The following is a 24,287-nucleotide window of genomic DNA, read 5'->3' as shown; positions in this document are numbered from 1 at the left end:
GAGGGAGATGCAAAGAATGGTGACGCATTGAGAGGGAGATGCAACTAACTGTGACACATCGAGAGGGAGACGCAAAGAATGGTGACGCATCGAGAGGGAGATTCAACTGTGATGCATGGAGAGGGAGACGCAAAGAACTGTGATGCATTGAGAGGGAGACACAACTAACTGTGATGCATGGAGAGGGAGACGCAAAGAACTGTGATGCATTGAGAGGGAGACACAACTAACTGTGACGCATGGAGAGGGAGACACAAAGGATGGTGACACATCGAGAGGGAGATGCAACTAACTGTGATGCATCGAGAGGGAGACGCAAAGAATGGTGATGCATCGAGAGGGAGATGCAACTAACTGTGACGCATCGAGAGGGAGATGCAACTGTGATGCATGGAGAGGGAGACGCAAAGAACTGTGATGCATTGAGAGGGAGACACAACTAACTGTGACGCATGGAGAGGGAGACGCAAAGGATGGTGACGCATCGAGAGGGAGATGCAACTAACTGTGATGCATCGAGAGGGAGATGCAAAGAATGGTGATGCATCGAGAGGGAGATTCAACTAACTGTGACGCATTGAGAGGGTGATGCAACTAACTATAATGCATCGAGAGGGAGACGCAAAGAATGGTGACGCATTGAGAGGGAGATGCAACTAACTGTGACACATCGAGAGGGAGACGCAAAGAATGGTGACGCATCGAGAGGGAGATGCAACTGTGATGCATGGAGAGGGAGACGCAAAGAACTGTGATGCATTGAGAGGGAGACACAACTAACTGTGATGCATGGAGAGGGAGACGCAAAGAACTGTGATGCATTGAGAGGGAGACACAAAGGATGGTGACACATCGAGAGGGAGATGCAACTAACTGTGATGCATCGAGAGGGAGACGCAAAGAATGGTGACGCATCGAGAGGGAGATGCAACTAACTGTGACGCATTGAGAGGGAGACGCAACTAACTGTGACGCATCGAGAGGGAGATGCAACTAACTGACGCATTGAGAGGGAGATGCAACTAACTGACACATTGAGAGGGAGATGCAACTAACTTTGATGCATCGAGAGGGAGACGCAAAGAATGGTGACGCATTGAGAGGGAGATGCAACTAACTGTGATGCATCGAGAGGGAGACGCAAAGAACAGTGTCAAGTGAGATCTGCCTGTGGCGGTGGCGAGCCTCTGTGGCAGCTCTCCCTACCAAGGAAAGATTTGACCCCCTCTCTGAATTTGTGTATTTGAGTCCTGATCGTTACCAGATTTTGTACATTTAACAGAAACCTTGCTAGCAACATAGTCAAACTGTTTTATTATACTAAAATATTTTCCAGGACAAATAATTATTTTCCAGGACATTTGGGTATTTTTCTAATTTTCCATGACTGGAAAACTTCATTGCAAAATTCCAGGTTTTCCAAGATGCGTGGGAACCCAGTATTTCTGGGAGTACAGTGGGAAAATCACATATACAATAAACTATACCCATTTATACACACAAATGTAAAATATCGACTGTCCCTAATGTCCGCATATATGCGCTGGTACATTGGGGAAGGGGCAGTTGAGAAAATCCTGGCACCACCCCTGCATTGGAGGAAACCCGGAGTTATGAGGGAAAGTCCCAATACTGCATTGCAATTCCGCTGCAGGTCACGATAAGTGAAGGACGCAAACACTCTGGAACAGCAGCAACTCTGGAATATCTGGAACTGAACCGAATCAACAGATAGTAAAATAGCAAAGTCTTTCTCAGATGCCATGTGTTTACACAAGCGTCGTGGGAAAATTACGTTGCTGTGGAGAAAGCTGCCTACCAACAAAGCTGCATGGGTATGGGTGTAAAGAGTATGCCGATTATACAGTGCATGTAAACGGGTACACGGTTTTCTCGCAATAAGCCACTTTCTGGTGTCCATGTAACCGTAGTCAATCGACAGCAGAATAAGTGATTGGGTAACATGTATGGACAGGGGACAGAACATTGCTTGCTCCAGTTTACTCTAGCTGAGCACCCTCTGGCCCTCAGTCAATGGTCATCATAAACTATCAGGCTCAGGGGTAACACAAGGTCGTGGGAACTGAGCTCAGGAGGAACGGGATTTATGGACCCAGTTGCAAAGAACACAGGAAGTCAGGGATAAAACAAAACAAGTCTTTAATAAATCCATACGATAGTTCAGTAGCGATTCCAAAAGTAAATCCAAGTTAAAAACAAAGCTCATCGGCTGTGTTAAATCCAAAAATTCTTCCAAAAAAAAAAAAAAACAGTCCAAAGAACAAAAGGTAATACCAAAATTAAACCCATAAAACAGAAAGTATTACAGCAAGCGAGGCAGTAATCCACAGAGAACAGAACATGAACTCACAAAAACTGAGCAACGAGTGAACAAAAAAACAGCAACTTAAATACATCTCAGAAAACGAGGCACAGGTGAAACGAATAATGAGGGAAGGGAAACACAGGGAGAACACAATGGGGATATCTAGTGTACAACATGAGGAACAACAAGACCAAAACACTGACAATAAACTAATCATAAATGTACATTCATAATTTGATAACATGTATTCAAGTGTACACACATAAATCAATTTACCTACCTATCTATCTACGCTTCCTCTCAACTCCAGCAGAACCTGCAGGGCGACATCAGTGACTGTCCAGCAGAGGACGCATTCTGATCATGTGAACTGACACTCTTTTCGGCTCCAGTGTGGTTTGTGTGGTGTCTTTGTGAGGAATTCCCCATGTAGGCACGGTGACGTACATGGAGACCCCTGTGTGTCGGGTCTGTGAAGGAATCCCGGCATGGAGGAGGTGTCCAAACATGTATAAATATTGTGCATGTTTTCCTGTCTCTCTCTCTGTTCCTATGTAGACAGGATTCTGCCACGTGCTGGGTCCCTTTTACATTATTAATTTCCCTCCGTTTAACATAATTACAACATGTGCAATTCTGATTTACTCTCAAAAATGTATTCATAGACTTTGTTATTTTAGATGACCAAATGTGTAGTTTTTTATTATTATTTTTTTAAACGAACTCTTAGGTTCTGTAACTGGTCACAATTGCTTTAAAGTATTTCACTATTTCAATCACCTTTTGCCTTCACTAGATCATTTTAAATATTATGCATTTTTAAAAGTACACAAATGTTTATGTTGTCTCAATTAATATGAGGCAATAAAAGCTGCATGGATAACAGTTGAGATTGTTTAGCAGAGACGGGCCACTTCTTTTAAAATGAATGGGAGAAATTGAAATGCCCAACATCAGCCAACGGTCAATGGATGTAGAAAGGAAGTCCCGCTTTACAGGTAAAAGAGCCAATCACCTTTTAGATACAGACATCGCCTGTCAATCAACTTGAAAACGCGCATGCGCATTAGCTATACAAGCCGGGAAAATTGTGTTTTTTAGCGTAATATGAGGTAAAGAAGCACAATTTATGATACCAGTTTTGTCAGATTTTACTGCTGATTTAAAATATGCTCTTTGATCATAATCTTGACCAACCGTTTTTGAGATTTCTGTGTTCCCCCATTCAAGTAGATAAGAGCTACTTGACTGGAAATAGCCTCTTGAGAGAGTTCCAAAGATGGCCGACAGTGGACTGATTTGCTAGATTGACTTTGATAACAGTTATAAAATGATTAGCAAAATTCTGTTTAATTTCATTTCAAATAATTTTTGGAATTTTAATGCTCCAAAAGCATGTCATCTATCCATATTCTTTCTTCAAATATTTTAACCACCTGGTTCTGTTTAAGGGAATTGTTTGGAAGTTCATTATGACCTGCAAATGATTATAATGATTTGTGTTTACTTGCTCAATAAGACAAAATGTATGAGGTCTCAAATGCCTGTATGTCTCTGTCACTTTTCCCTCCATGCATTCTTTCACACACACACTCACAAATCTGAAGGCCTTAGGATTGAAACCAGTCCTGAAGAAAATTCCAAATAAAGATACAGCGTCGAAAGCCTGAATTTGGGCTTTAGGAAACTTAACGGACCCAAGGAAAAGAGATATTAATAACTCCTTCAAGCCCATCCCACCACATTCTTCACAAGTGAGTCACACTGTAAACCAGCTACTAATGGAGCGATGGGTGAATTGCCTCTGTTTCTCATTTGTGTTTTTTTCCCTGGACAAATTAAGGAAAGAAATAGGGAGAGACCCTTCCTTTCTTTCTTCATAAACCTGAGGAGGTATAATAACCACACAAACACAGACAATAATGCTTTCACATGAATGGATTTCATAAGGAAAGAGGAAAATTGTGCATATGCATTAAGCAAGATGTGAGGAAAGTTAACAGAGCGACTAGAATGATGCTGAGTTGGAAAGTAAGTGAGAGAACAGAGGAATGGGAGGTTGTATTGGAAGATGGAAAATGGTGGTATGAGGTTTTGGCATGGAGGACTGTGACTCACTGTTTATCTGGCCTGTCACTGAGCAACTGTAAAGCATATGTGTACAGGAGACTGCAGCCTTTTGTGCCTGTTTGTGTTCTTCCCTTTTCATATATCTATCTGGAAATTATCCAAGATTCAAAGGGCTCTTTCAATAGAAAGCATAATAGGGCTTGAAACCTTTACTTTTTCATCAAGGGGTCAGTGAAAAGATGGGCTTAAACTTCTGAAAATATTGTTCAGCCACCTCAGGAGGCCAAACTAAACATTATAGAAGGTCAATGTAAACATTGCATTATAAACATGTATATTTATGTATTTAGTTTTATGGAACATGTCTGAATACAGTTTAAACTGTTATTGTGTAATTTAATTATATTCTAGCAATTAAATGTAGATGAACATTACATTTATAAAATTACAAATAAATTAATACATTAAAAATAAATAAAATAATGGAATCCAGCAATAGAGCTGAAGATTTGGCATAAAATAAGTAAGGCCAAGGAATTGTGTGGGTAAACTATTCCTTTAAATTATTTTAAAAAAGTAATGTTAAAACAATTTGTACCATATTTGTGTATATTTTGTCAGTATAAATGTTAAGTCCTTATGTATTCTTTGTAAAAAGTCTGTTCAAACCAAAAAGAAGCAGTCAACGGGTCTTTATTAAGCTCAGTATATTACTGTGATAACGTTAGTTAACCGAAGCAGTCGGTGAAACTGTTTACAGTAGTCAGTAAGAAATTTCCACATTTTGTTTACTTTAACATATATGATTTTATATTTATATCCTGTGACATTCGTTCTTAGATGCACAGAGCTCATTCAATATAAAATAAGAGAAAGAAAACAGCATAAAAATCACATACAGTATATTCACTTTCATAGTGAAAGGCAAAGAGAGAAAAATGCTAGAAAATATATTTATTCCAACAAAACAAAAACAAAAAAGTCAAGTGAGCAGTCAAAGGAGTTTTGAGTGCTTGCCTAAACTTCACATTATGGTTTTTATTTGACTACAACTTAATAGCTGCATGGAAAAGCCATGAAAGGTATGTAATGCTGTGTCAACAGATTTCAACAGCAAATAAGGCAAATGAATGACAATTATTTACAAAAGTCTGTTTGCAAATCCTCAGGTCAAAAGCCACAACAAGCAACTAAATGAGTAATGTGTGTAGGATTTCTGGATCTGATGTCATATGGACGTCTAATTTTCCCCTCAGAATTAAAAATGGGTGACACATGCTACATTCCTTCCAAATGAATGAGACCGATCTTTGGTTTATCTCGATATTCTTTGGCTTCCAGCTAGAAATCTTTGAAATTTTGAGCGAGAATACAATGAAAGACACTAATTATGTGTTAGAAAATGGCAAAAGAACAAATTTGCACCAAAAAACATGAGGCTTGAGAGCATGCAGGAGGTGAGGACAATGGAATCAGTTGAAGCATTGTGGGCACTGTGCATTCTGTGCATTGTCTAAGCATCAGAGCCTTTTTGCCGACGCTTGGATGGTGGCACTAGACGGGCGGGTAGCTCTGGGGGCAACCCATGGCCATCCAGTTTCACTTCAATCAGGTGGCTGGCCAGGGCAAACTCCTCGTCATCCAGCATGCCATCGCGGTCCACATCCGAGAGCTTCCAGATGCGGCCCAGCACAGAATTGGGCAGCCTTGTGCTCACCATCCAATCTTTGGCTTTGGTGCCGCTCAGTTTGCCCTCGTTTGGTGCCAGGTTGTAGAAGATCTCATCATATTTGGGCTTGTCCTTTGTCACAATCCATTCCTCATCTTCCTCACCTGCCTCGCCATTTTCATCTGCATTCTCGCCAAAGGGGTCACCTTCCACAAAGGGTCCGGCACGGGTTCCCAAGAAGGCCCCACCTTGGACCCCAGGTTGGATGCCGGCCTCTATTTCTTCCTGCCTGAGAAGGGGCATCAGATTGGCAATGTCATTGGCCAATAGCTCATCCAGCATTGCCATCAGGTTGGGCTTCAGGGCTCTGAATTTGGTGAAGTCATGTGCCATTAGTTGCTCCTAAGTGATAAAAAGAAAGCCAATAAGTGGTGTCACACAAGAAAAGTACAATAGTGTTTTAATGTCAAGGCAAGGACCAGGTGGTTCAACACTAACCTGCATCTTAGCACAATCAGGGAAGTCTCCAGGTGAGATATGATGTTGTAGCTGGATCTTGGAGAAGATGACTGGGAGCTGGTAGATCAGGTTCTTCTTTTTATTGTCCTTCCTGAAGACAGAAGGCATCTCCTGCTTCAAGTAACTTATGATATGGGCATGTACCTATGATCAAAGCACACATTGCAGATGTTTTCATGGGTCTGTTAAACAGCCTTGCAAATGGACAGAACAATCTCTAAAACACTAGATTGGTGTAATTGTTCATTCAAGTGATCTTACCTTCCACCACAGTTACAACATAACAGTAATAAATTATATACTATATAGCCAAAAGTATGTGGACACTCAAACATTGTTTTTATTGAACCATCCCTTTGCTCCTATTACAGCTTCCACCCTTCTGGGAATGCTTTCCACTAGATGTTTGAGCATGGCTGCAGGAATTTGCACCCATTCAGACACAAGAGTATCTGTGAGGTCCAATTCATCCCAAAGGCATTCATAGGGGTTCTGGTCTGGTTTTTTCAGTAGACCAGTCAAGTTCTTCTACACCAGACTGTTGCCACAAAGTTGAAAGCATCTAATTCTCTAAAATGTCACTATATGCCATAACATAAAGATTTTTCTCTACTGGAATTACTACAATAGCTAAATCAATTACTTAGAAGCATGTCCACATACTTTACTTTTGACCATGTAGTTTATATTAACTTTTCTGATAACTTACCCTCACAAGACGAGCCCTCTTGACCAGGTCATTAAGTTTGCGCAGGGCTGCATTGCGGGGCAGATTCTGGATATCAGTGAACAGATCTTCCTCCTCCAATTCAAACAACTTGCGATTATCGGTCACCATTAGAGGCTCAGACCAGAAGGACCCGATGTAGACTCTCAGTACTTCAGGAGTACCAAACACTTTCCCAAGAGACCACATTAAAGCTCCATAAACTCGCATGAGCTGCTGGGTTTCAACCATATCAGCCTTGTTCAACACAACACGGAGTTTGTCTTCATTGCCCCTGAGAGCCCCAATGGCCTCTGAGAATTCATCTGAGATCTCCAGCTTGTGGGCATCAAAGAGAAGGATGATCCGGTCTACGCGCTCAGCAAACCAGCGGAGAACAGCTGGGAAGTCATATCCTACCATAAAGAAGCAGGTGGGTAGAAGGCCGTCATATTTTATTGAACCGATATCTCCTCCAACAGAATGCAGTAGTGACCACCCACTTTTTTTTTTAGCAACCATGATCTTTTTTTCATTAATTTTCTCCATAAGAATCTAAAATAAATTCTTCATTAAAGAGTTCTAAGCCTTGAACCAAACCAACCAGCTCTGAGATGAATCACAATATTACAAACTTTGATTTGAAGCATGAAAGTATTTGATTCTGTAAAAAGGAGGAAGGTTCAAGACTGTGTACTTAAATTCCACTCTATGGAGTCTATAAAGTACTCATCCCATGACGAATTGCAAATATTTTAATAATTTTAAAACGTTATTACAGTATGAAACTTCAGACTGCAAGTCATTGATTATAAGTCTAAAAAACAACGTCTTTTGCAATGCTTTGTGGGAGTGGGTGGTCACTTCTGAGCACTTTCTTGTTTCCTTGATAGAAGCAACTTCGCTGATTGGTGGAGCTCTCTTTAGGATTATGGGTAGTGAAGTTCTTCATTGGGAATTAAGCAATTAAACAGAATTTTTTAAAAGTTGAAATCACACATGCAGCTTCATACACTATTGCTTAACAATCTTTGAGCTCACAGGAAGGTCTTGAAGGTTTATACATTATTGCTAAAAATCTATTTCTCTACTAATAAAAACAATGGGATTTTAATTGCGGAGCCCTTCTATTCTGCTCTAATAAGACTTTCCAAATATTGAGATCATATTAATTGTGTAACAATTCTATAGGAGAATATGGGCAAACAGCATGTAAAAAAAGTATGCTAAAATAGTTTGGATTACAGTTGACCTTCTCTCTCCATTACTCCAGACCCTCCTACATCCTCCAATAATTGTCATGCCTTTACATTCCTTCCCTTTCCTCTCCCTGTCACACCTTATCAGCTCACTCTCCCAGTCTGTGTGTCACATACACCGGCCACAACATTAAAACCACCTGCCTAATATTGTGTAGGTCCCCCACGTGCCACCAAAACAGCGCCAACCCGCATCTCAGAATAGCATTCTAAGATGCTGTTCTTCTCACCACAATTGTACAGAGCGGTTATCTGAGTTACCGTAGACTTTGTCAGTTCGAACCAATCTGGCCATTCTCTGTTGACCTCTCTCATCAACAAGGCATTTACATCCACAGAACTGCCGCTCACTGGACTTTTTTGTTATTGGCACCATTCGGAATAAATTCCGTGAAAATTCAGTGTGCGTGAAAATCCTAGGAGATCAGCAGTTACAGAAATACTCAAATCAGCTCATTGATGCCTTGTCAAGAGAGAATGGCCAGACTGGTTCGAACTGACAAAGTCAACGGTAACTCAGATAACTGCTCAGTACAATTGTGGTAAAAAGAATATAATCTCAGAATGCTATCCTACATAATGCTGTGGCTGATTGGTGTATGTTTCTGCTCTAAGGCAGGAAAATACAACCCCAATTCCAAAAAAGTTGGGACAGTATGAAAAATGCGAATAAAAAGTGTGTGAATCACAAAAAGGAGTGATTTGTAAATTATATTCAACCTTTGCTGTATTGAAAGCACTACAAATACACATTATATGATGTATTTCCTTGTGAGTTTCATTGTTTTCTGAAAATGAACAGTAATTTCAAATCAGATGATTGCAACACGCTCCAAAAAAGTTGGTACAGTCGAGTGTTTACCACTGTAAAACATCACCATTTCTTCTAATAACACTTATTAAGCAATTGGGCACTGAAAACACAAGTTTGTTAAGTTTAGAAAGTGGAATTTTCCCCCATTCATCCATTATGTAGGTCTTTAGCTGCACAATTGTACCAGGTCTTCGTTGCCATATGGTGTGCTTCATAATGCGCCACACATTCTCAACTGGAGACAGATCAGGACTGCAGGCAGGCCAATCTAGCACCTGCACTCTCTGCTTACACAGCCATGCACTTGAAATCCGGGCAGTATGTGGTTTGAAGTTGTCCTGCTGGAAAATGCAGGGACGTCCCTGGAAAAGACGGTGCTGGATGCTGCTCCAAAATGTGTACATATCTATCTGCATTCATGATGTTCTCACAGATGTGAGTTACCCATGCCATGATCACTGACACACCCCTGGCCCATACAGACACTGGCTTTTGGACCTGACGCTAATAACAGCTTGGATGGCCCTTTTCCTCTTTGGCCCGGATAACATTACATCTTTGATTTCAAAAACTTTTTGAAATGTGGACTCTTCGGACCAAAAAACACAGTTCCACTGTTCTACTTTCCATCTAAGATGAGACCGAGCCCAGAGAAGTTGGCAGCGCTTCTGGACAGTGTTGATGTAGGGCTACTGCTTTGCATAGAAAAGTTTTTAATTGCATCTGTGGATGCAGTGGCGAGTGGTGTTGACTAACAAAGGTTTACTGAAGTTAGTCCCATGTTCATGAAATCCATTACAGATGAATGGCATTTTTTAAGAAAGTGACATCTGAGGGATCAGAGATCACACACATTCAGAATTGGTTTTCATCTTGCCCTTTACACACCGAGATTTGACCAGATTCCTTGAATCTTTTAACTATATTGTGCACTGTAGAGGGTTCCAATTTGTCTTTGGGGAACATTGTTCTCAAAGTACTGGATTATTTGCTGAAGCATCTGTTGGCAAATTGACAAGTCTCGAATGATCCTTGCTCTTGAAGGACTAGGCTGTTTTTGGAGGCTCCTTATACAGTATACAGTACTATGACACAATGGCCTCACCTGTTTAACATCTCCTGTGTCACATCACCTTTTTATTTCAACTCATCAAATTGTTATTAGTCTTAAATTGCACGTCTCAACTTTTTTGGAGCGTGTTGCAATCATCTGATTTGAAATTACTGTACATTTTCAGAAAACTATGAAATTCACATGGAAAAACACCATATAATGTGTAGTTGTAGTGCTTTCAATATAGCAAAGTGTGAATATAATCTACAAATCACTCCTTTTTGTTATTATTAGCATTTTTCATATTGTCCCAACTTTTTCGGAACAGGGGATTTATGTGAAGAATAGGAGACATTGACCAGAGAGATCGAACACTGATAAGCTAAGATTACTCAACAGTGTTCTCTGTGGGAGAACCTACATTTTTTAAATACAGCTATTCACTTTGAAACAGGTCTCAGATCAGTATCAGCCTTTCATTTATGACAGAACCAGAATACAATTTCTAGGGTTTCTCTGGGGGTCATTCTGGGGCTATTTCAATTCAGTTTTAACTTTTTTTCAGTGAATTCAGATTGTTAATTCAGATTGATCTAAATTAGAAGTAAAATAGTTTGATGGACACATTGTAACAACTATTGTCATGCACAAACTCATAATAATAATTATAATAATATAATAACTAATAATAATCAAGGTCAAGTGGGTGGCCTAAACAGATGTCTGAAAGAAGCTGACTAAGCATTCTTTATGTTTATATCAGAATTATCATCATTCTCCTCGACTCTCATTAACAGTGAAAAGATGCATTTTTGTCAGAGTGTTTAATCAAGGAAAACACTATAAAGAGCAACATTTAAACAATTTCATCATCGAATCAACATTGAAATAAAAACAGTAGAGTTTGCAGATTTAAAGTTGAATTTTAAGTAGAAAATTGGGTGCAATTTAGCTGAAAATGGTTAACATTATCAAATCTATAGCAATCAACATTATCAACACTAATGTAAGTGCCTAGTGCCCAGATGCAAGAAGTAACCATTAGTAATAATTGTAATGGTATTATTTCTAAGTGTTTTGTTGTTGTTGTTGTTGTTGTTGTTTTTACTTTAGAGGTTTGTTGAAACTGGCTGCAGAGGTTTAAGAAGAGTGGGAAGTGTAACACTTTACAACACCATTGAATACATTAATTAATGCAATATTTATCATAAACTAACAATAAACAATACTTTTACAGCATTTATTAATCTTGGTTAAAGTTATTTTCTACATATACTAATACATTTTAACATTAAAGTTTAATAAATTAACATTAATTAATGCATTATGAACTAAAATTGAACAATAGTATATTAATAAATTAACATATACCAAGATTAACAAATGCAAAAAATAGTGTTCATTGTTTGTTCATAATACCTAGTGCATTAAGTAATGTTAGCATAAACAACCTTATCGTGAAGTGCTACTGTGAGAAGAATGGATGCTTCTCCACCCAAACCCAATGTCAGTCTCACCTCGGCTCACTCTCTGTTTGGCCCCAGACAGGACGCCTGGAGTGTCAATGATACTGATGCTCTCTAGGACCTGATTGGGCAGTTGAGCACACTGGAATCTGATGGGGAAAGAGATAAAGTTTAAAGAGATTTTGCATTGCATTCAGCAAACGAACAAAACTTTCATTGTTCCACTCAGGTTGGGTTGGAAGTTGACTTTAAAGGGGTCATGACATGACATTACATCTTTTGTTTTTTTACATATAAGAGTTCATTGTATTGTAAAAACATCCTGTAAGTTTTAGGACTCAAAACTTCACTGCAAAAAGAACATTTGTTGAAACCAAGCTGCCAAAACGACTCGTTCTCTACTTCCTCCACATTGTGATGTCACACTGTGGAAGACATTTGCATCTGACCGCCTCCACAACAACACATCATCGCCTACTTTACCTTATTACTTCTGTAGCCCCGCCCAGTAGCGGTGAGCAGTGAGATGATAATGAGAGAGAGCAGGTCAGTCAAGAGCAGAGAGTCAGTCATAACAGTGGGAGTTTACTGTCAAGTCTTAAAGGGGTTGTGACATGAGGAATAAAATTTTCTGTGATATTCTGACATACAGTATAAGGGGTCATCGTACTATAAAAACATCCTGTAAGTTTTAGAACTCAAAGCTTCTTCTCCAGTCCAAAAAGAGCATTATTGTTAATTTATTGTTGAGCATTTATTGCAAAAACGACTCATTTTGTAATCGGCTACATTGTGACATCACAGTTCCATTTGCATAGTCCCATACTCCACAACATTGTTGACAGAAAGAGAAAGGAACATTCCTGGTTCAATACATGTTAAACTCAATTGATAGCATTTGTGGCATAATATTGATTACCACAAAAATTTATTTTGACTAGCCCTTCCTTTTCTTTAAACATTTTTTGGGGGGCCTGGGTAGCTCAGCGAGTATTGATGCTGACTACAACCCCTGGAGTCACAAGTTCAAATCCAGGGTGCGCTGACTGACTCCAGCCAGGTCTCCTAAGCAAACAAATTGGCCCAGTTGCTAGGGAGGGTAGAGTCACATGGGGTAACCTCCTCGTGGTCATGATTAGAGGATCTCGCTCTCATTGGGGCATGTGGTAAGTTGTGCGTGGATCGCGGAGAGTAGCATGAGTCTCCGCAGTGTCATGCACAATGGAGCCACGTGGTAAGATGCGCGGATTGAAGGGCTCAGAAGCAGAAGCAACTGAGACTTGTCCTCCACCACCCGGATTGAGGTGAGTAACCGCACCGCCATGAGGACCTACTAAGAAGTGGGAATTGGGCATTCCAAATAAAAAAAAATAATAATTTTTGCAACGTTAAAGGTGCATGTGGTGATATGGGCGTGGCCGTGCGATGTCTGTGGAGAGTGAGGCCGGGAGAGGAAGAGCGGTATGGATTGACACATGTGGGACATTATCTCTAACAGCTGTTTTGTGTTGCAGTGAGAGCTGGAGAGGGATAAAAGGGCAATCCAGACCGCCAGAGGAGAGAGAGAGAGAGTGATGGCCCCCCGAACTGGGGCCCAGTCGCTGTATTCTCCAGTCAACATTCTCAGGAGGGCATGTATTTAAACGTGTTCAGTGGGAGATGCTGATGTAAACACAGAGAGGGTGCGCAACGCTAAACTCATCCGTGTAGCGCATGGTCATCGAGTGATAACTTTCTGCGCACTATGTTTTTCATTTTGGTTCGTTCTGAGCAAAAACTATATTTTTTGTTCCAGTTCAGAAGTTCTGCAACCTCTTTTCCAAATGATTACAGGTTAGAACAAAATAAAAGAATGGTTAATCACATTCTTTTTAAAATGACAGTACTCTGTGCAAAGCGGTGGGTGAAATACCAATGCCAGTGTTGCCAGATCTCGCGAGAAAAAACAAACTCAAAATAAGCCAGTTGCCACACCAAAATAACCGAAAATAAGCAATACATTTTTTTTCCAATGTGGTGGATTTCTCAGCATAGAAATCATAACAAGCAGTTCATTGACAGTTAAGTATAATTTTATTTACAGATCTGCTTCTGAGTCAAAACCCGGCAGCATCAAATCTGTATTAATGCATCATATCTAACAATAATTCAGTGAAGACTTGGAAACAACTGAGACATGTAATTTTTACATCTAATAATGTTTTCCTTGTATCTGAATTAGCCGTACATTTATATGTAGTATTTATACATACTTCTATAGGTCTTCAGTCACAAAAACGACATCCACAACAGGCAGTTAGGCAAAGAAATGTGTGATGCATCAGTTTCCTTCATGTTTAATTTTTTCGGGCAACATGAAATGGTGTAGATCCTAAAATTTACTGTGATAAACCCTTTGGCCTTTAGATTCATGAAAATTTTTTGAACAAAATTAACCAGTTATAACCAGTTACCAGCATTTAAAAATAACTTTTTCACTCCGGAACAACTGAAAATCACTTTGTTCCGGTTTTTGGTTATGTTCTGCTAAAAATTTCGTTCGTTTTCATTCCTTGAGCCATTTTTAGTCCCTGCTTTTCAATGATGTTAGCCAGTCATAACAGTGGGCGTGTCTTAAAGGTGAAGTACACAGAAAACCAAGCATTTCAAACAGAGGGCCAAAGACAGGGTAGAAAAGGGTCATGTAATACAATATTATGACTGTTTTTTGTGCAAAAAACTTGACTAACATTATAAGTGAACCTCAATAAAGAAAAGAAAAGAAAAGAAAAAACATGCATGTCATGACCCCTTTAACCTCATGCGACCCCACGTCCACATGTGTGGACTTAATATTTTGGCTTTGCTATACGCAACGAATAATTAAAAAAAAAAAATTTCCCCAATTTGGAATGCCCAATTCCTAATGCACTCTAAGTCCTTGTGGTGGCGTAGTGACTCGCTTCAATCCGTGTGGCAGAGGACGAATCTCAGTTGCCTCCACGTGTGAGACCGTCAATCCGTGCAACTTATCACGTGGCTTGTTGACGTAGCGTGTATGGAGGCCCATGCTATTCTCCGCGGCATCCACGCACAACTCACCACGTGCCCCTCCGAGAGCGAGAACCACATTATAGTGACCATGAGGAGGTTACCCCATGTGACCCTACCCTCCCTAGCAACCGGGCCAATTTTTTTTGCATAGGAGACCTGGCTGGAGTCACTCAGCACACCCTGGATTCAACTCGCGACTCCAGGGGTGGTAGTCAGCGTCAATACTCTGCACCGAATAATTTAAATGAAAACCGACTGAATACTGTTCGCAAGACTCTACACTGTCATTTAAGGTTTAAACTTCTGACGCACCGCGTCACGTGACATAACAGCAAGATGTTGATTTACAGGAAGTGCTACTACTGGCGCAACGCCAACAGAAGTGCCACTGGTAAGAAACCTCTAAGTTTTTTTTATTAAAACATGTTTGGTTATAAAGAGTAGCATCATTGTTTGATATGCCGCTTTAAAAAAATCCATTAACTTTTCGTGCATCAGCACACTGATGAAGTCCACATATGTGGAAATTAGGACCGCGTTCCCTCAAAAGTTGAAAAAACATGTTAATTATTTTGAATATTTTTCAACATTAACACACCTGTGGTTCAGTTTGCTCCATTTTAATTTAAATTTGGTTATTGTTTTTATTTTGTTATCACTGTTAAATATGGTTCTATTCATTAACATTAGTAAATGCATTCCTATATATTTACTGTGCATTTTCACATTGAGAATAAAAGTATTCATGCAAAAGCTGAAAAATATTGCTTTCAGAGGCTTTACATGGAGTTAGGATGAAAATAAGGTGCATTTCGAACTGTTCTGAGACCAGTGCAGACAGACAGCACACTAGAGGTTAAGTCATTCACTAAATAGGGAGCAAGGGAGCAAGGGTGCATCCCATAGCTAAGTGCATTCACTCCTAAAATCCGACCAAAAGTTCATTTTCAGGCTGCAGACGATGTTTGGAAGACATGGGACAATGATAATCAGAACATAGGTTCAGAATTTTATAATGCAAAATTTTATTTTAACATGGCTGGCAGTGATTTGATGATGTTGCCCATTACTTTTAATAAGTATTATTAATTCAGCTTTATAGAAAATCAGCTGTAATGTCTATAATGCCTAAAACATGAATAAACAACACTCCTGGACACATATTAAACTATTTGATGATTTTTTTTTTAGTTTTCCTAAAAAAATGTGTCCACATATGTGGACAGCGGGACTAAGTTGTGAAATTGTAAGTAATACCATGAATGTTTCAAAGAGCACCTTGTGTGCTTCAATTGAAGGAAAGGAAATCTGATCTTTTGTAAAAACGAGCTAGTGTCTAAAACTTTATTATTTGATCAGTGACCTAAAAATAGTGCAGAATCGTATACATTTCTTCTTCATTTCACATAATAACATATCTTTTCCTTTCCAAAATCCTAAAACTTTTATTTCTATTTTTCAGGTTTAAATTAAATTCTAAATCCCAAATTGTCAATATGGTGTCAGAATTTTGGACCCACTGTAGGCAGTAAAAATTCACCATTGTTTTGAATATATCTTAGCTGTTTTGTGCTATGTCTTATCCATGTATGTCTTTCATAGAAACCAGTTGCCATGTAAGACCTTAAAAGGGCACAACTCCACTATTGAACATTCAAGAGCTCTTTAGATAAAAACAAATCTACCCCTGAGAATAACTGAAAGAATTTTTAGTGCTCCTTTCACAGCTGCTTTATGTGAACTAACAAGGAGACTTCTAGCGTCACTCCTCCCTGGCTGGTCCATTGTGTGGAAGTGCTGCTTGAAACACAGGGCTTCCTGAGGGAAAATGACCAGCGCTGCCAAAATCAAACAATAACTGCCACTAATGATCTGCACCATAGAACAACACAGCCACTTTCTGCTGTAAATGAATTTAACGAGTGGACTGTTTCCCTGGACAGGAAGTAGGAGAAAAGACATTCTCAAAACATGTTTGCAAAAATGCACCCTAAGAGACCAGAGGAAAACTGATATGATGGAGACTCTTTGGAAAGTTTGGTATTCAAAATAATGCCTCCTCTGGTGTTGATGAACACCTTCAACCTAATTATGTTTAAATTCTCTTGGCAAAGTTGAGAAGACTGTACTTGAGCAAAGACCTGGACTTTTGTGATATATGAATGATATACTTCAAATCGTACGTCTTGTTGCAGACAGATGTGCTATTATTTTACTAAGTGATTGCCTGGCAGACCATACTGTGTGGACAAATAACATAGATTTGCATTGAAGGAGCGACCCAAGCATTATGTGTTTCTCCAACTTTGGGCAAATTCACATCCCGGTTGATTTTTAATAAAACAATAAGATTTCAACCCTCTTTTTGTTATATAAAGGTCTCGTTAAAACTGGTTGGGAAAGCTTTTACCGGACCATAATTATTTATTTTTATTAGTTATTAGTTATTTTTCAAATGCTCTTTAATTATAGCATGGGCGTAGTGAAAAAATTACTTTTCTGGGCCTTAATTAAAATGGATGGGCCAAGCTTTCACCCACTTTTTTCCCCCCTGAACAACAGAGAAGCGGCACATTCAAACTGTTCTTGCACACTTTCAGAAATCAGAATTTATGCATTTTTTAACCTATTTTATAAATATATATTTGAAGTAAAAGAAAATTCTCTGGGTGGGCCACTGATGTATAGATTTGACTGATTTAGCCTTTTAGACTTGTAACCTCGAAACACTGTGGAACATTTCAGTTCAAAATGCCCATGAAATCCAAATTTAGATTTTTGTGGATTTTAGTCCATGTCTGTTTGCTTTGAGGCCATCTACATGCTTGTGCACTCCTAAAAATTAATTGTTTTAGCCTTGTCCCAGACCCAGACTTTCAATATTAAATTATGAAAATCCAGTATAAAAATACAAATTATTACATGTTTAAATCTAAACAAAGAGTGAAATAAACATAAACCATTTCAATATTTACTAAGGGCTACTCTGTGAAAATTATTTCTATTAAAAAAAAAATTCTTCTAAAAATCACAACTGTCCCACAGTTGTGGCATCTTTTCCACCACACCAAACAATTTGACCCCTAAGAGTTAGTGTACTTGTTAACCAAGACAACAAAAGTTTAGCTGAAGAACAGCATGCTGAAAAACGTGAAAAACTTTTAAACATGATTTTTCTTTTTAGAAATCCACAGTGCTAAATGTGCCAAAGTTGAAGAAACACCTATCTATGCACCAAAATATAATTGAGACTTGGGGTCTAGCCAACCAACCACATAACAACGTCCTAAAAAGTAATCAGGACACCTTAGCAACCACATAGCAATGCCTTGGCAAACACAGACAACACCCTAGAATCATAGAAAGCACTGCTCACATTATCTTCTAAAACTTTAATTTGGTTTTGTGAAAACAAACTCTAACAACAAGTCGGGTATTCTTCTCTTCAACATTTGGTGCAATGTAACCCCTCCAAGGCATCACACGTCATGGCTCTCTTTTAGGCGCATTAACGCTCATTGCCCTCTCTGTGATATCTCTCCCTTCCACAGGTTTTCCACAAATAAGGAAAGTCCCTCCTCCCTTTGAAATTTGGCACATACACTTGAAATTCCATAGAGCAAAATCTAACAAACTGTTTCTCTGTTATCTTCCCAGCTTGCCTAGTGTAAGCAGACAGATCAGTCGACACATTCTTTCGCTCTGCTCTGAATCACCCTTATTGAATCTCATGTCGTACATAGCGGCCTAGTGTAACATCTGCATTTATCCATTCACCTGTTGAGGAAGGTGTTTCCGAAGGGATTGAGCTTGCGAAAGGGTTTGTTGGGATCCACTATGAGAGCATTTCCAGGAATGAGCCCCTCCATATCTCCATGCATGATAGCAGTGAAGCAGTCAGTGGTAGGCTCTGGCCCTATGCGACTCCCTGGCACATCCTGTTCCAGCAAATACCTGTGATGACAGAACAAAGCCATGGTTACCATATTGACATGACAGCCTTTAATATCTTGGTATATATTTGTGTTGTGACCTCGAAACACTGTGGAACATTTCAATTCATGCCCATGAAATCAACATTTTGTTTTGTGTGGCTTTTAGTCCATGTCTGTTTGCTTTGAGGCCATCTACATGCTTGTGCACTCCTAAAAATGTACGTAAAAAACTTTAAGCAGATACACACATTTAACCTTTACACAGTCTTTCTCTGAGCAAACTGACCAAAAATATTGACGATTCTTCTTGTCTGCAGGAGTATATTCAGATTTATGTCCAATAAATTGCTCTCTAGAATGAAAGTGTTCCCTCACCTAATTTATAAATAACACCTTCCTCCGATTAGCAACTGCAAGTAGGAAATCATGGTTCATACCTGTGACGTAAACTCAAGGCTTTTGATTATGTTAAAAAGGACAACCCTGTCCTGTCCCCAGCTTTCTGTTTCAATAGAGCACAACAGTCTGGTTCTGGAATTAAAAATCTTGTTTAATAGCATTCTGGTAAAGAACTACACTGCTCATAATCCAGTAGAGAAAGGTCCACCAGTCAGAGATTCATGGCCAAGACGGCGATTGTCCACTTCCACGATGCAAACGAGTTGGTCTCCCTATACTCTCAAACTACTTATTTCTGTATATATATGAATATTTTACAATATACTCTAAGTATATTCTCTGAAGTAGAATCTCTGATTCTATACTTATTACCAACAATTTAATACTTTTATATTTTTCCATCTAATTAAACTGTAATTTGCAATGCTTCATGTTGCACATCATTCCATCATTAACAACGTTAAGTACACAGTCTCATACCTTTGTGTTTTTGTATGATTTTCAAATGACTTTTTTTTTTTTGCTTTAAATCAAAGTATGTAATAATGTAGTTTTGCCTACATAAAAATATATGATTTAAAAAAGTCACATACTTGCACATAAATGCAACAACATATATTTCAAAATACTAAAAATGGCTATTCTCCTATATGCAACATATATTTTCCTTAAATCATAGTTTATTATCATCTAATTTGAATACATATATGCCCAAACAAAATGAACTATAGTTTTATATATATGTTAATTGCCATATATCAGATTTCTGTATGGGAAGGCATATAAAATACCTTTTAACTTACACTGTAAATAAGCATGAAATGCTTTTATTTTTGTATGTTCATATTAACACTGTTTGTTAAATCAAGTTTATGCAGTATATTATAAGTACTATTTTTACATTGCCTCAAAAACAATACTCACAAAAAAACATCCACCCATTCGTATTCTATAGTCGCCTTTCCTATGTAGGTTTGCGGGGAGTGCTGGATCTTATCCCAGCTGTCTCGAAGGCAGGGAAACACCCTCAGCAGTGTGGCAGTACATCATAGTACAAGAATACAGCAACAAGCATATTTCATGTATATTTTATCTGTTCGCCTATTATTTTTATATTCATCTTATTTTTGGATAATTTGTTATCTACTCCTTGGTAAACACCACAGATTTCATGAAGGTACGAGCTGGCACATTTAAGAGCAAGTGCTCAAGTGGCTCACTAGCACACCATTTCATGTTTCAAGTCATTTCAAGATTATTTTGATTTGGATGAGACCAAAAGTGCTGTTGTCTATGTCGGTTAGTTGTTTACTGTGCAAATAGTTTCTCTACTGACATCAGTTTTTCCCATTCACAGTCAACTCCGGAGACCCACTTCGAGGACGAGCTCTCTAGACAGCGGCGCTATCGCATTGATTGATTGACAGCGTATTTAACAAATCAGTGCTAATCGGAGCCAACGTCTCTCCTCACATGACTCTTCGCTGTATTCGGCGGCTACCTCCCTCACATTCATGCCATGCTTAGGCGGTGAATGAGATCGCAATGAGCTGAAGGGAGGCTTGAGAGACTCTGCCTCCCTCTGAAACTTTATCCGCTGGGTGTTGCTGTTTGAGTGTCTTTAGAATGATGACTGCTATACACATTATTTGAGCTCACATTTCATAATATTTTATTATTTTATTTATGTACAGTCGTTTAATTTTTCTCACCCAAATTTTTGAGGAGACATTGCCTCTGTTGCCTTCCCAGTACAGCACAGAAAACCTCATCATGGACAATTTCTCAGACATAACTAATTAAAAAAAGCAGAAAATGCAGCCCTGCTCATGGATTTCTGCTTTACTTTCTGCATCGTGCCTCAAATGTAACTTGGCCCACCCAATCATGAGCTTGGCCCACCTTTACAAACACCCACCCCTCAAACACTTTGGCCTACCCGGAGAGTCCTATGGCCAACCTTACATCTAAGAGCTGGACGAAAGAGCCTGACGAAACTCTGAATATCTTTAAAAGATTTGATGTCACTAACCTGGTAAACTTGGGCAAATCTGGTGACTATTTTGTCCTCAAAAGCGCTCATTGTATGAAGGCAGAACTTTGTAAACATGACTCAAAAAGGTCTTGTGTGCTTTTTACTCCCAGAAGTTCAATTAAACCAGCCAATCAGATTCGGACAGATTAACTTCAGACGTTAGAGCACGGACTGTGGACGGGCCATCTAAGGCTGAGACTAGTAATGTTATGATTCACCTTGGTGCTGGTTGGTTTGGTTCATGGATCAGAACTCTTTTATGAAGTACTTTATGAAATCCCTATGGAAAAAATACTTCCGGAACCAAGACAGCTTAAAAAGTGGATGGGCACTGTTGCGCTCTATATGAAATACATAAACAAAGAGAAGATAACTGTGATTGTTGAGCCATTTCATGGGGTCTTTAAGTAAGCCCTTTGTCTAATTTAATTAATTACCGAAAAGAAATCCTTGAATTTAATAGTGGGCTCAGTCCAGCATTATGTAAAAGAGAAAGTGCAGAGACGTCACACACAGCACCACCACAATTCATCTGGTGTTATTTATTTTAGAATCATGCACTAGGACAGAAGAATAATTTGCCCTTAACACCAACTCCCAAGTTCTTAAACCAAGTGTTGGCTTATACCTCTTCTAGGCATGTTTAATCTCCTGTCAAACACATCTCTGCTTTGAAACTCGAAAAATATCTGGGGTCATTCTGACATTGGATTCTATGATTGATGAGGAGTCTTACTTGATGAAGGTGGTCTTTCCAGTGGAGTACTGGCCAACCAATAGCACCATGGGTTTGTTGTCGAAGTCAGCATCCTCCAGACTCGGCGAGTGGAAGTCATGGAAGCCATAGTACTGCTCCAGCGGCAAAAGCTTCTTTCTATAGAGTGACTTGAGGCCCTCAGTGACTGTCCTGATCACCTCAGGGGCCTTCTTGACATTCTTCCGTCCCCAACGTGACATTGTGTGACTTGCAAGACTACTCAAAGTTTCCTTTGCACTTAATATATGGCTTTGTTTTGGGCTGTTTATGTGTCCTCTGGGGTGGCTGTGAAGACACTTCTTTTTTTTTCTTTTACTGTATTTATATAAAGTACCAAATGTTCTGGCTTCAAGGTTTGGGGTGTTTCACTATGGAGTGATGTTTGCAAAATGTAGTATTCAATTATTTTTATGTAACTTAAAATCCCTGGCTTTCTCCTTGTTGAATTAATGACCTTGATTGATTCTTAAATTTACCTGAAAAAAAAAAAAAGAGAGAGAAAACGTAAATCAACTAACATCTTTAAAACCCCCTGCTTTCTGGTCAGCAAGCCTTGCTCACATTAAAAATGGCTAAATTTCCCTTTACCAGCAAATAATGTATCTTAAGAGACTCTTGATCAGCCCACAGGGTAAGTACAGTGAATTGTCCATGCTTGTCTGGAAAAAGTTGGTGCTCATTTTGGAATCACTTACACACATCCAACTCTGGGTCCACAAACACACACTCATAACTTATTTCTGTATATTGAAAAGAGTGAGGCATGTTTTCCAGCAGTGGCTCTTAATGGAAAGTTAAATGAATAAAGGATTACGGTGTGCAAAGGGCTGAATACACCAGTGATGTGTAAAAGACAAGAAGCATTTTCACAGGATTTCAAAGTAATTCCCCTAATAACCGAGTGTTATGGCTCGGAGTAGACTTCAAACATTCCCTACTGATGCGACACACTTATCCAGAGGATTGACTTACAATAAAAGTGAAGTTAACCCAGAACTGTAATGGGATAGTTCACCCAAAAATGAAAATTCTATCATTTACTCAACCCCACGTTGTACCAATATATCACCTTTTATGTTCCACAGAAGAAAGTCATATGGCTTTGAAACAGAGTGAGTATATAACAGAATTTTTGGGGGGGGTACTATAATGTCCTTAATATTGGGTGAAAAAGGGAAGTTTAGATTATTCCAGAGAAGCATGTTTCTCATGCCAAGGTTGTGCCAACCTCAGGTCCTCTATTAACAAATGAAATGTCCTCTCAAAACATAAGTGCAACTTGTGCACAGCTGCCTTGGCAAAGGGATCATGGTTGGGATCTGACTTTATGTAATAAGACTCACATGTTGCGCAGGAGATGGAAAATGCCTTGTGGCATCCTTTGCCACAATTGCAACACAGAGTCGACTTTTTGGAAGAAGCGAGCCTTGAACACCAGTTAATTTCCAGAACTAATACAGATCTAATGCAACACTGCACTATGTGTCAGCAATAGGAGGAAAGGGCAGAGGCTCGATGTGCCTTTAAATGCAGGTCTCTCTCGTATATATATTGATGTTCCACAATGCATGCCATGTAAATGTCCTGCAATCTTTGCCATTGAGGGGAATAGAAGATCAGCTTCATTTTCATATTATCAAAAATTATAATACACAACTTGCACACATAGCTGAAGCATTCTCCAAGACAGAACATATGGATTTTCCACTTACCTGGAGGATTTCAGCAGAAACTCTAGATGAAGTTCTTGTAGTCACTCGACTACTCTCTCTCCAGCCCCTGGAAGGTTTCTACAAGGGAGAATGTTCCTTAGAAGGAACGATCTTTATCCAAGGTACCCAAGTTGCACGTTCAAATACTTCAAGTGACTCTTCTCTTCCAGATCTTTAATGTATGTCTGATCTAGCTGTGCCTTTCCTGCCAGCAAAATCAGCTTTAAGGAATGCACCACAAGTACTGCCTCCCTGCTTTCCTGCCTAGGTTTCTCTCTGTGCCTCTTCTTCAATGCCTGACATGGAAGCAGCGAAAAGCTCTGGAAGGCTGGTAGGTTTTGGGCAAGTGATGACAATGGGCTTCAACCAGGGTGGGGACGGTGGGTGAGCGCGCCAGTGCATCAACACATTAAGGTGGAGTCAAGCATTTTATAGGGAGTGCCATTAATTTACATAAAGAACTGCCTGCAAGCATGAGGGTGTGGTGTTTCTCATCTTTCAGCAAGCAATGCACCAATGGCTGACATGATGCA

General features: G+C 39.3%; 1 protein-coding gene across 1 annotated transcript; it reads right to left on the bottom strand.

Annotated features, from left to right (window-relative positions):
* Nucleotides 1-5,071: 5,071 nt before the first annotated feature.
* On the bottom strand, nucleotides 5,072-24,153 carry ehd2b (EH-domain containing 2b). The gene is made up of 7 exons (XM_051657130.1): nucleotides 23,755-24,153; nucleotides 22,022-22,518; nucleotides 18,694-18,870; nucleotides 11,935-12,032; nucleotides 7,294-7,706; nucleotides 6,564-6,728; nucleotides 5,072-6,467 (listed from the first exon to the last, which is right to left on the bottom strand). Exons 2-7 carry the CDS (start codon nucleotides 22,240-22,242, stop codon nucleotides 5,910-5,912), a joined length of 1,632 nt encoding a protein of 543 aa, XP_051513090.1. The 5' UTR covers nucleotides 22,243-22,518; nucleotides 23,755-24,153; the 3' UTR covers nucleotides 5,072-5,909.
* Between the last annotated feature and the right edge of the window lie 134 nt (nucleotides 24,154-24,287).

Source organism: Myxocyprinus asiaticus, chromosome 26 (assembly GCF_019703515.2).
Source record: "Myxocyprinus asiaticus isolate MX2 ecotype Aquarium Trade chromosome 26, UBuf_Myxa_2, whole genome shotgun sequence".
Lineage (NCBI taxonomy): Eukaryota > Metazoa > Chordata > Actinopteri > Cypriniformes > Catostomidae > Myxocyprinus > Myxocyprinus asiaticus.
Note: the sequence above shows the minus strand (reverse complement) of the source record. Positions and strands in the feature narration are given on the sequence as shown.

Bases quoted from the DNA above. Each gene is read 5' to 3' on its own strand.
- ehd2b (XM_051657130.1), bottom strand. From the start codon at position 22,242: ATGTCACGTTGGGGACGGAAGAATGTCAAGAAGGCCCCTGAGGTGATC. The intron at 7,707-11,934 runs GTGAGACTGACA...TCTTTATGGTAG, and splicing joins CAAACAGAGAGTGAGCCGAG to GATATGACTTCCCAGCTGTT. The intron at 6,729-7,293 runs GTAAGTTATCAG...CTTTGATCATAG, and splicing joins AGAGGGCTCGTCTTGTGAGG to GTACATGCCCATATCATAAG.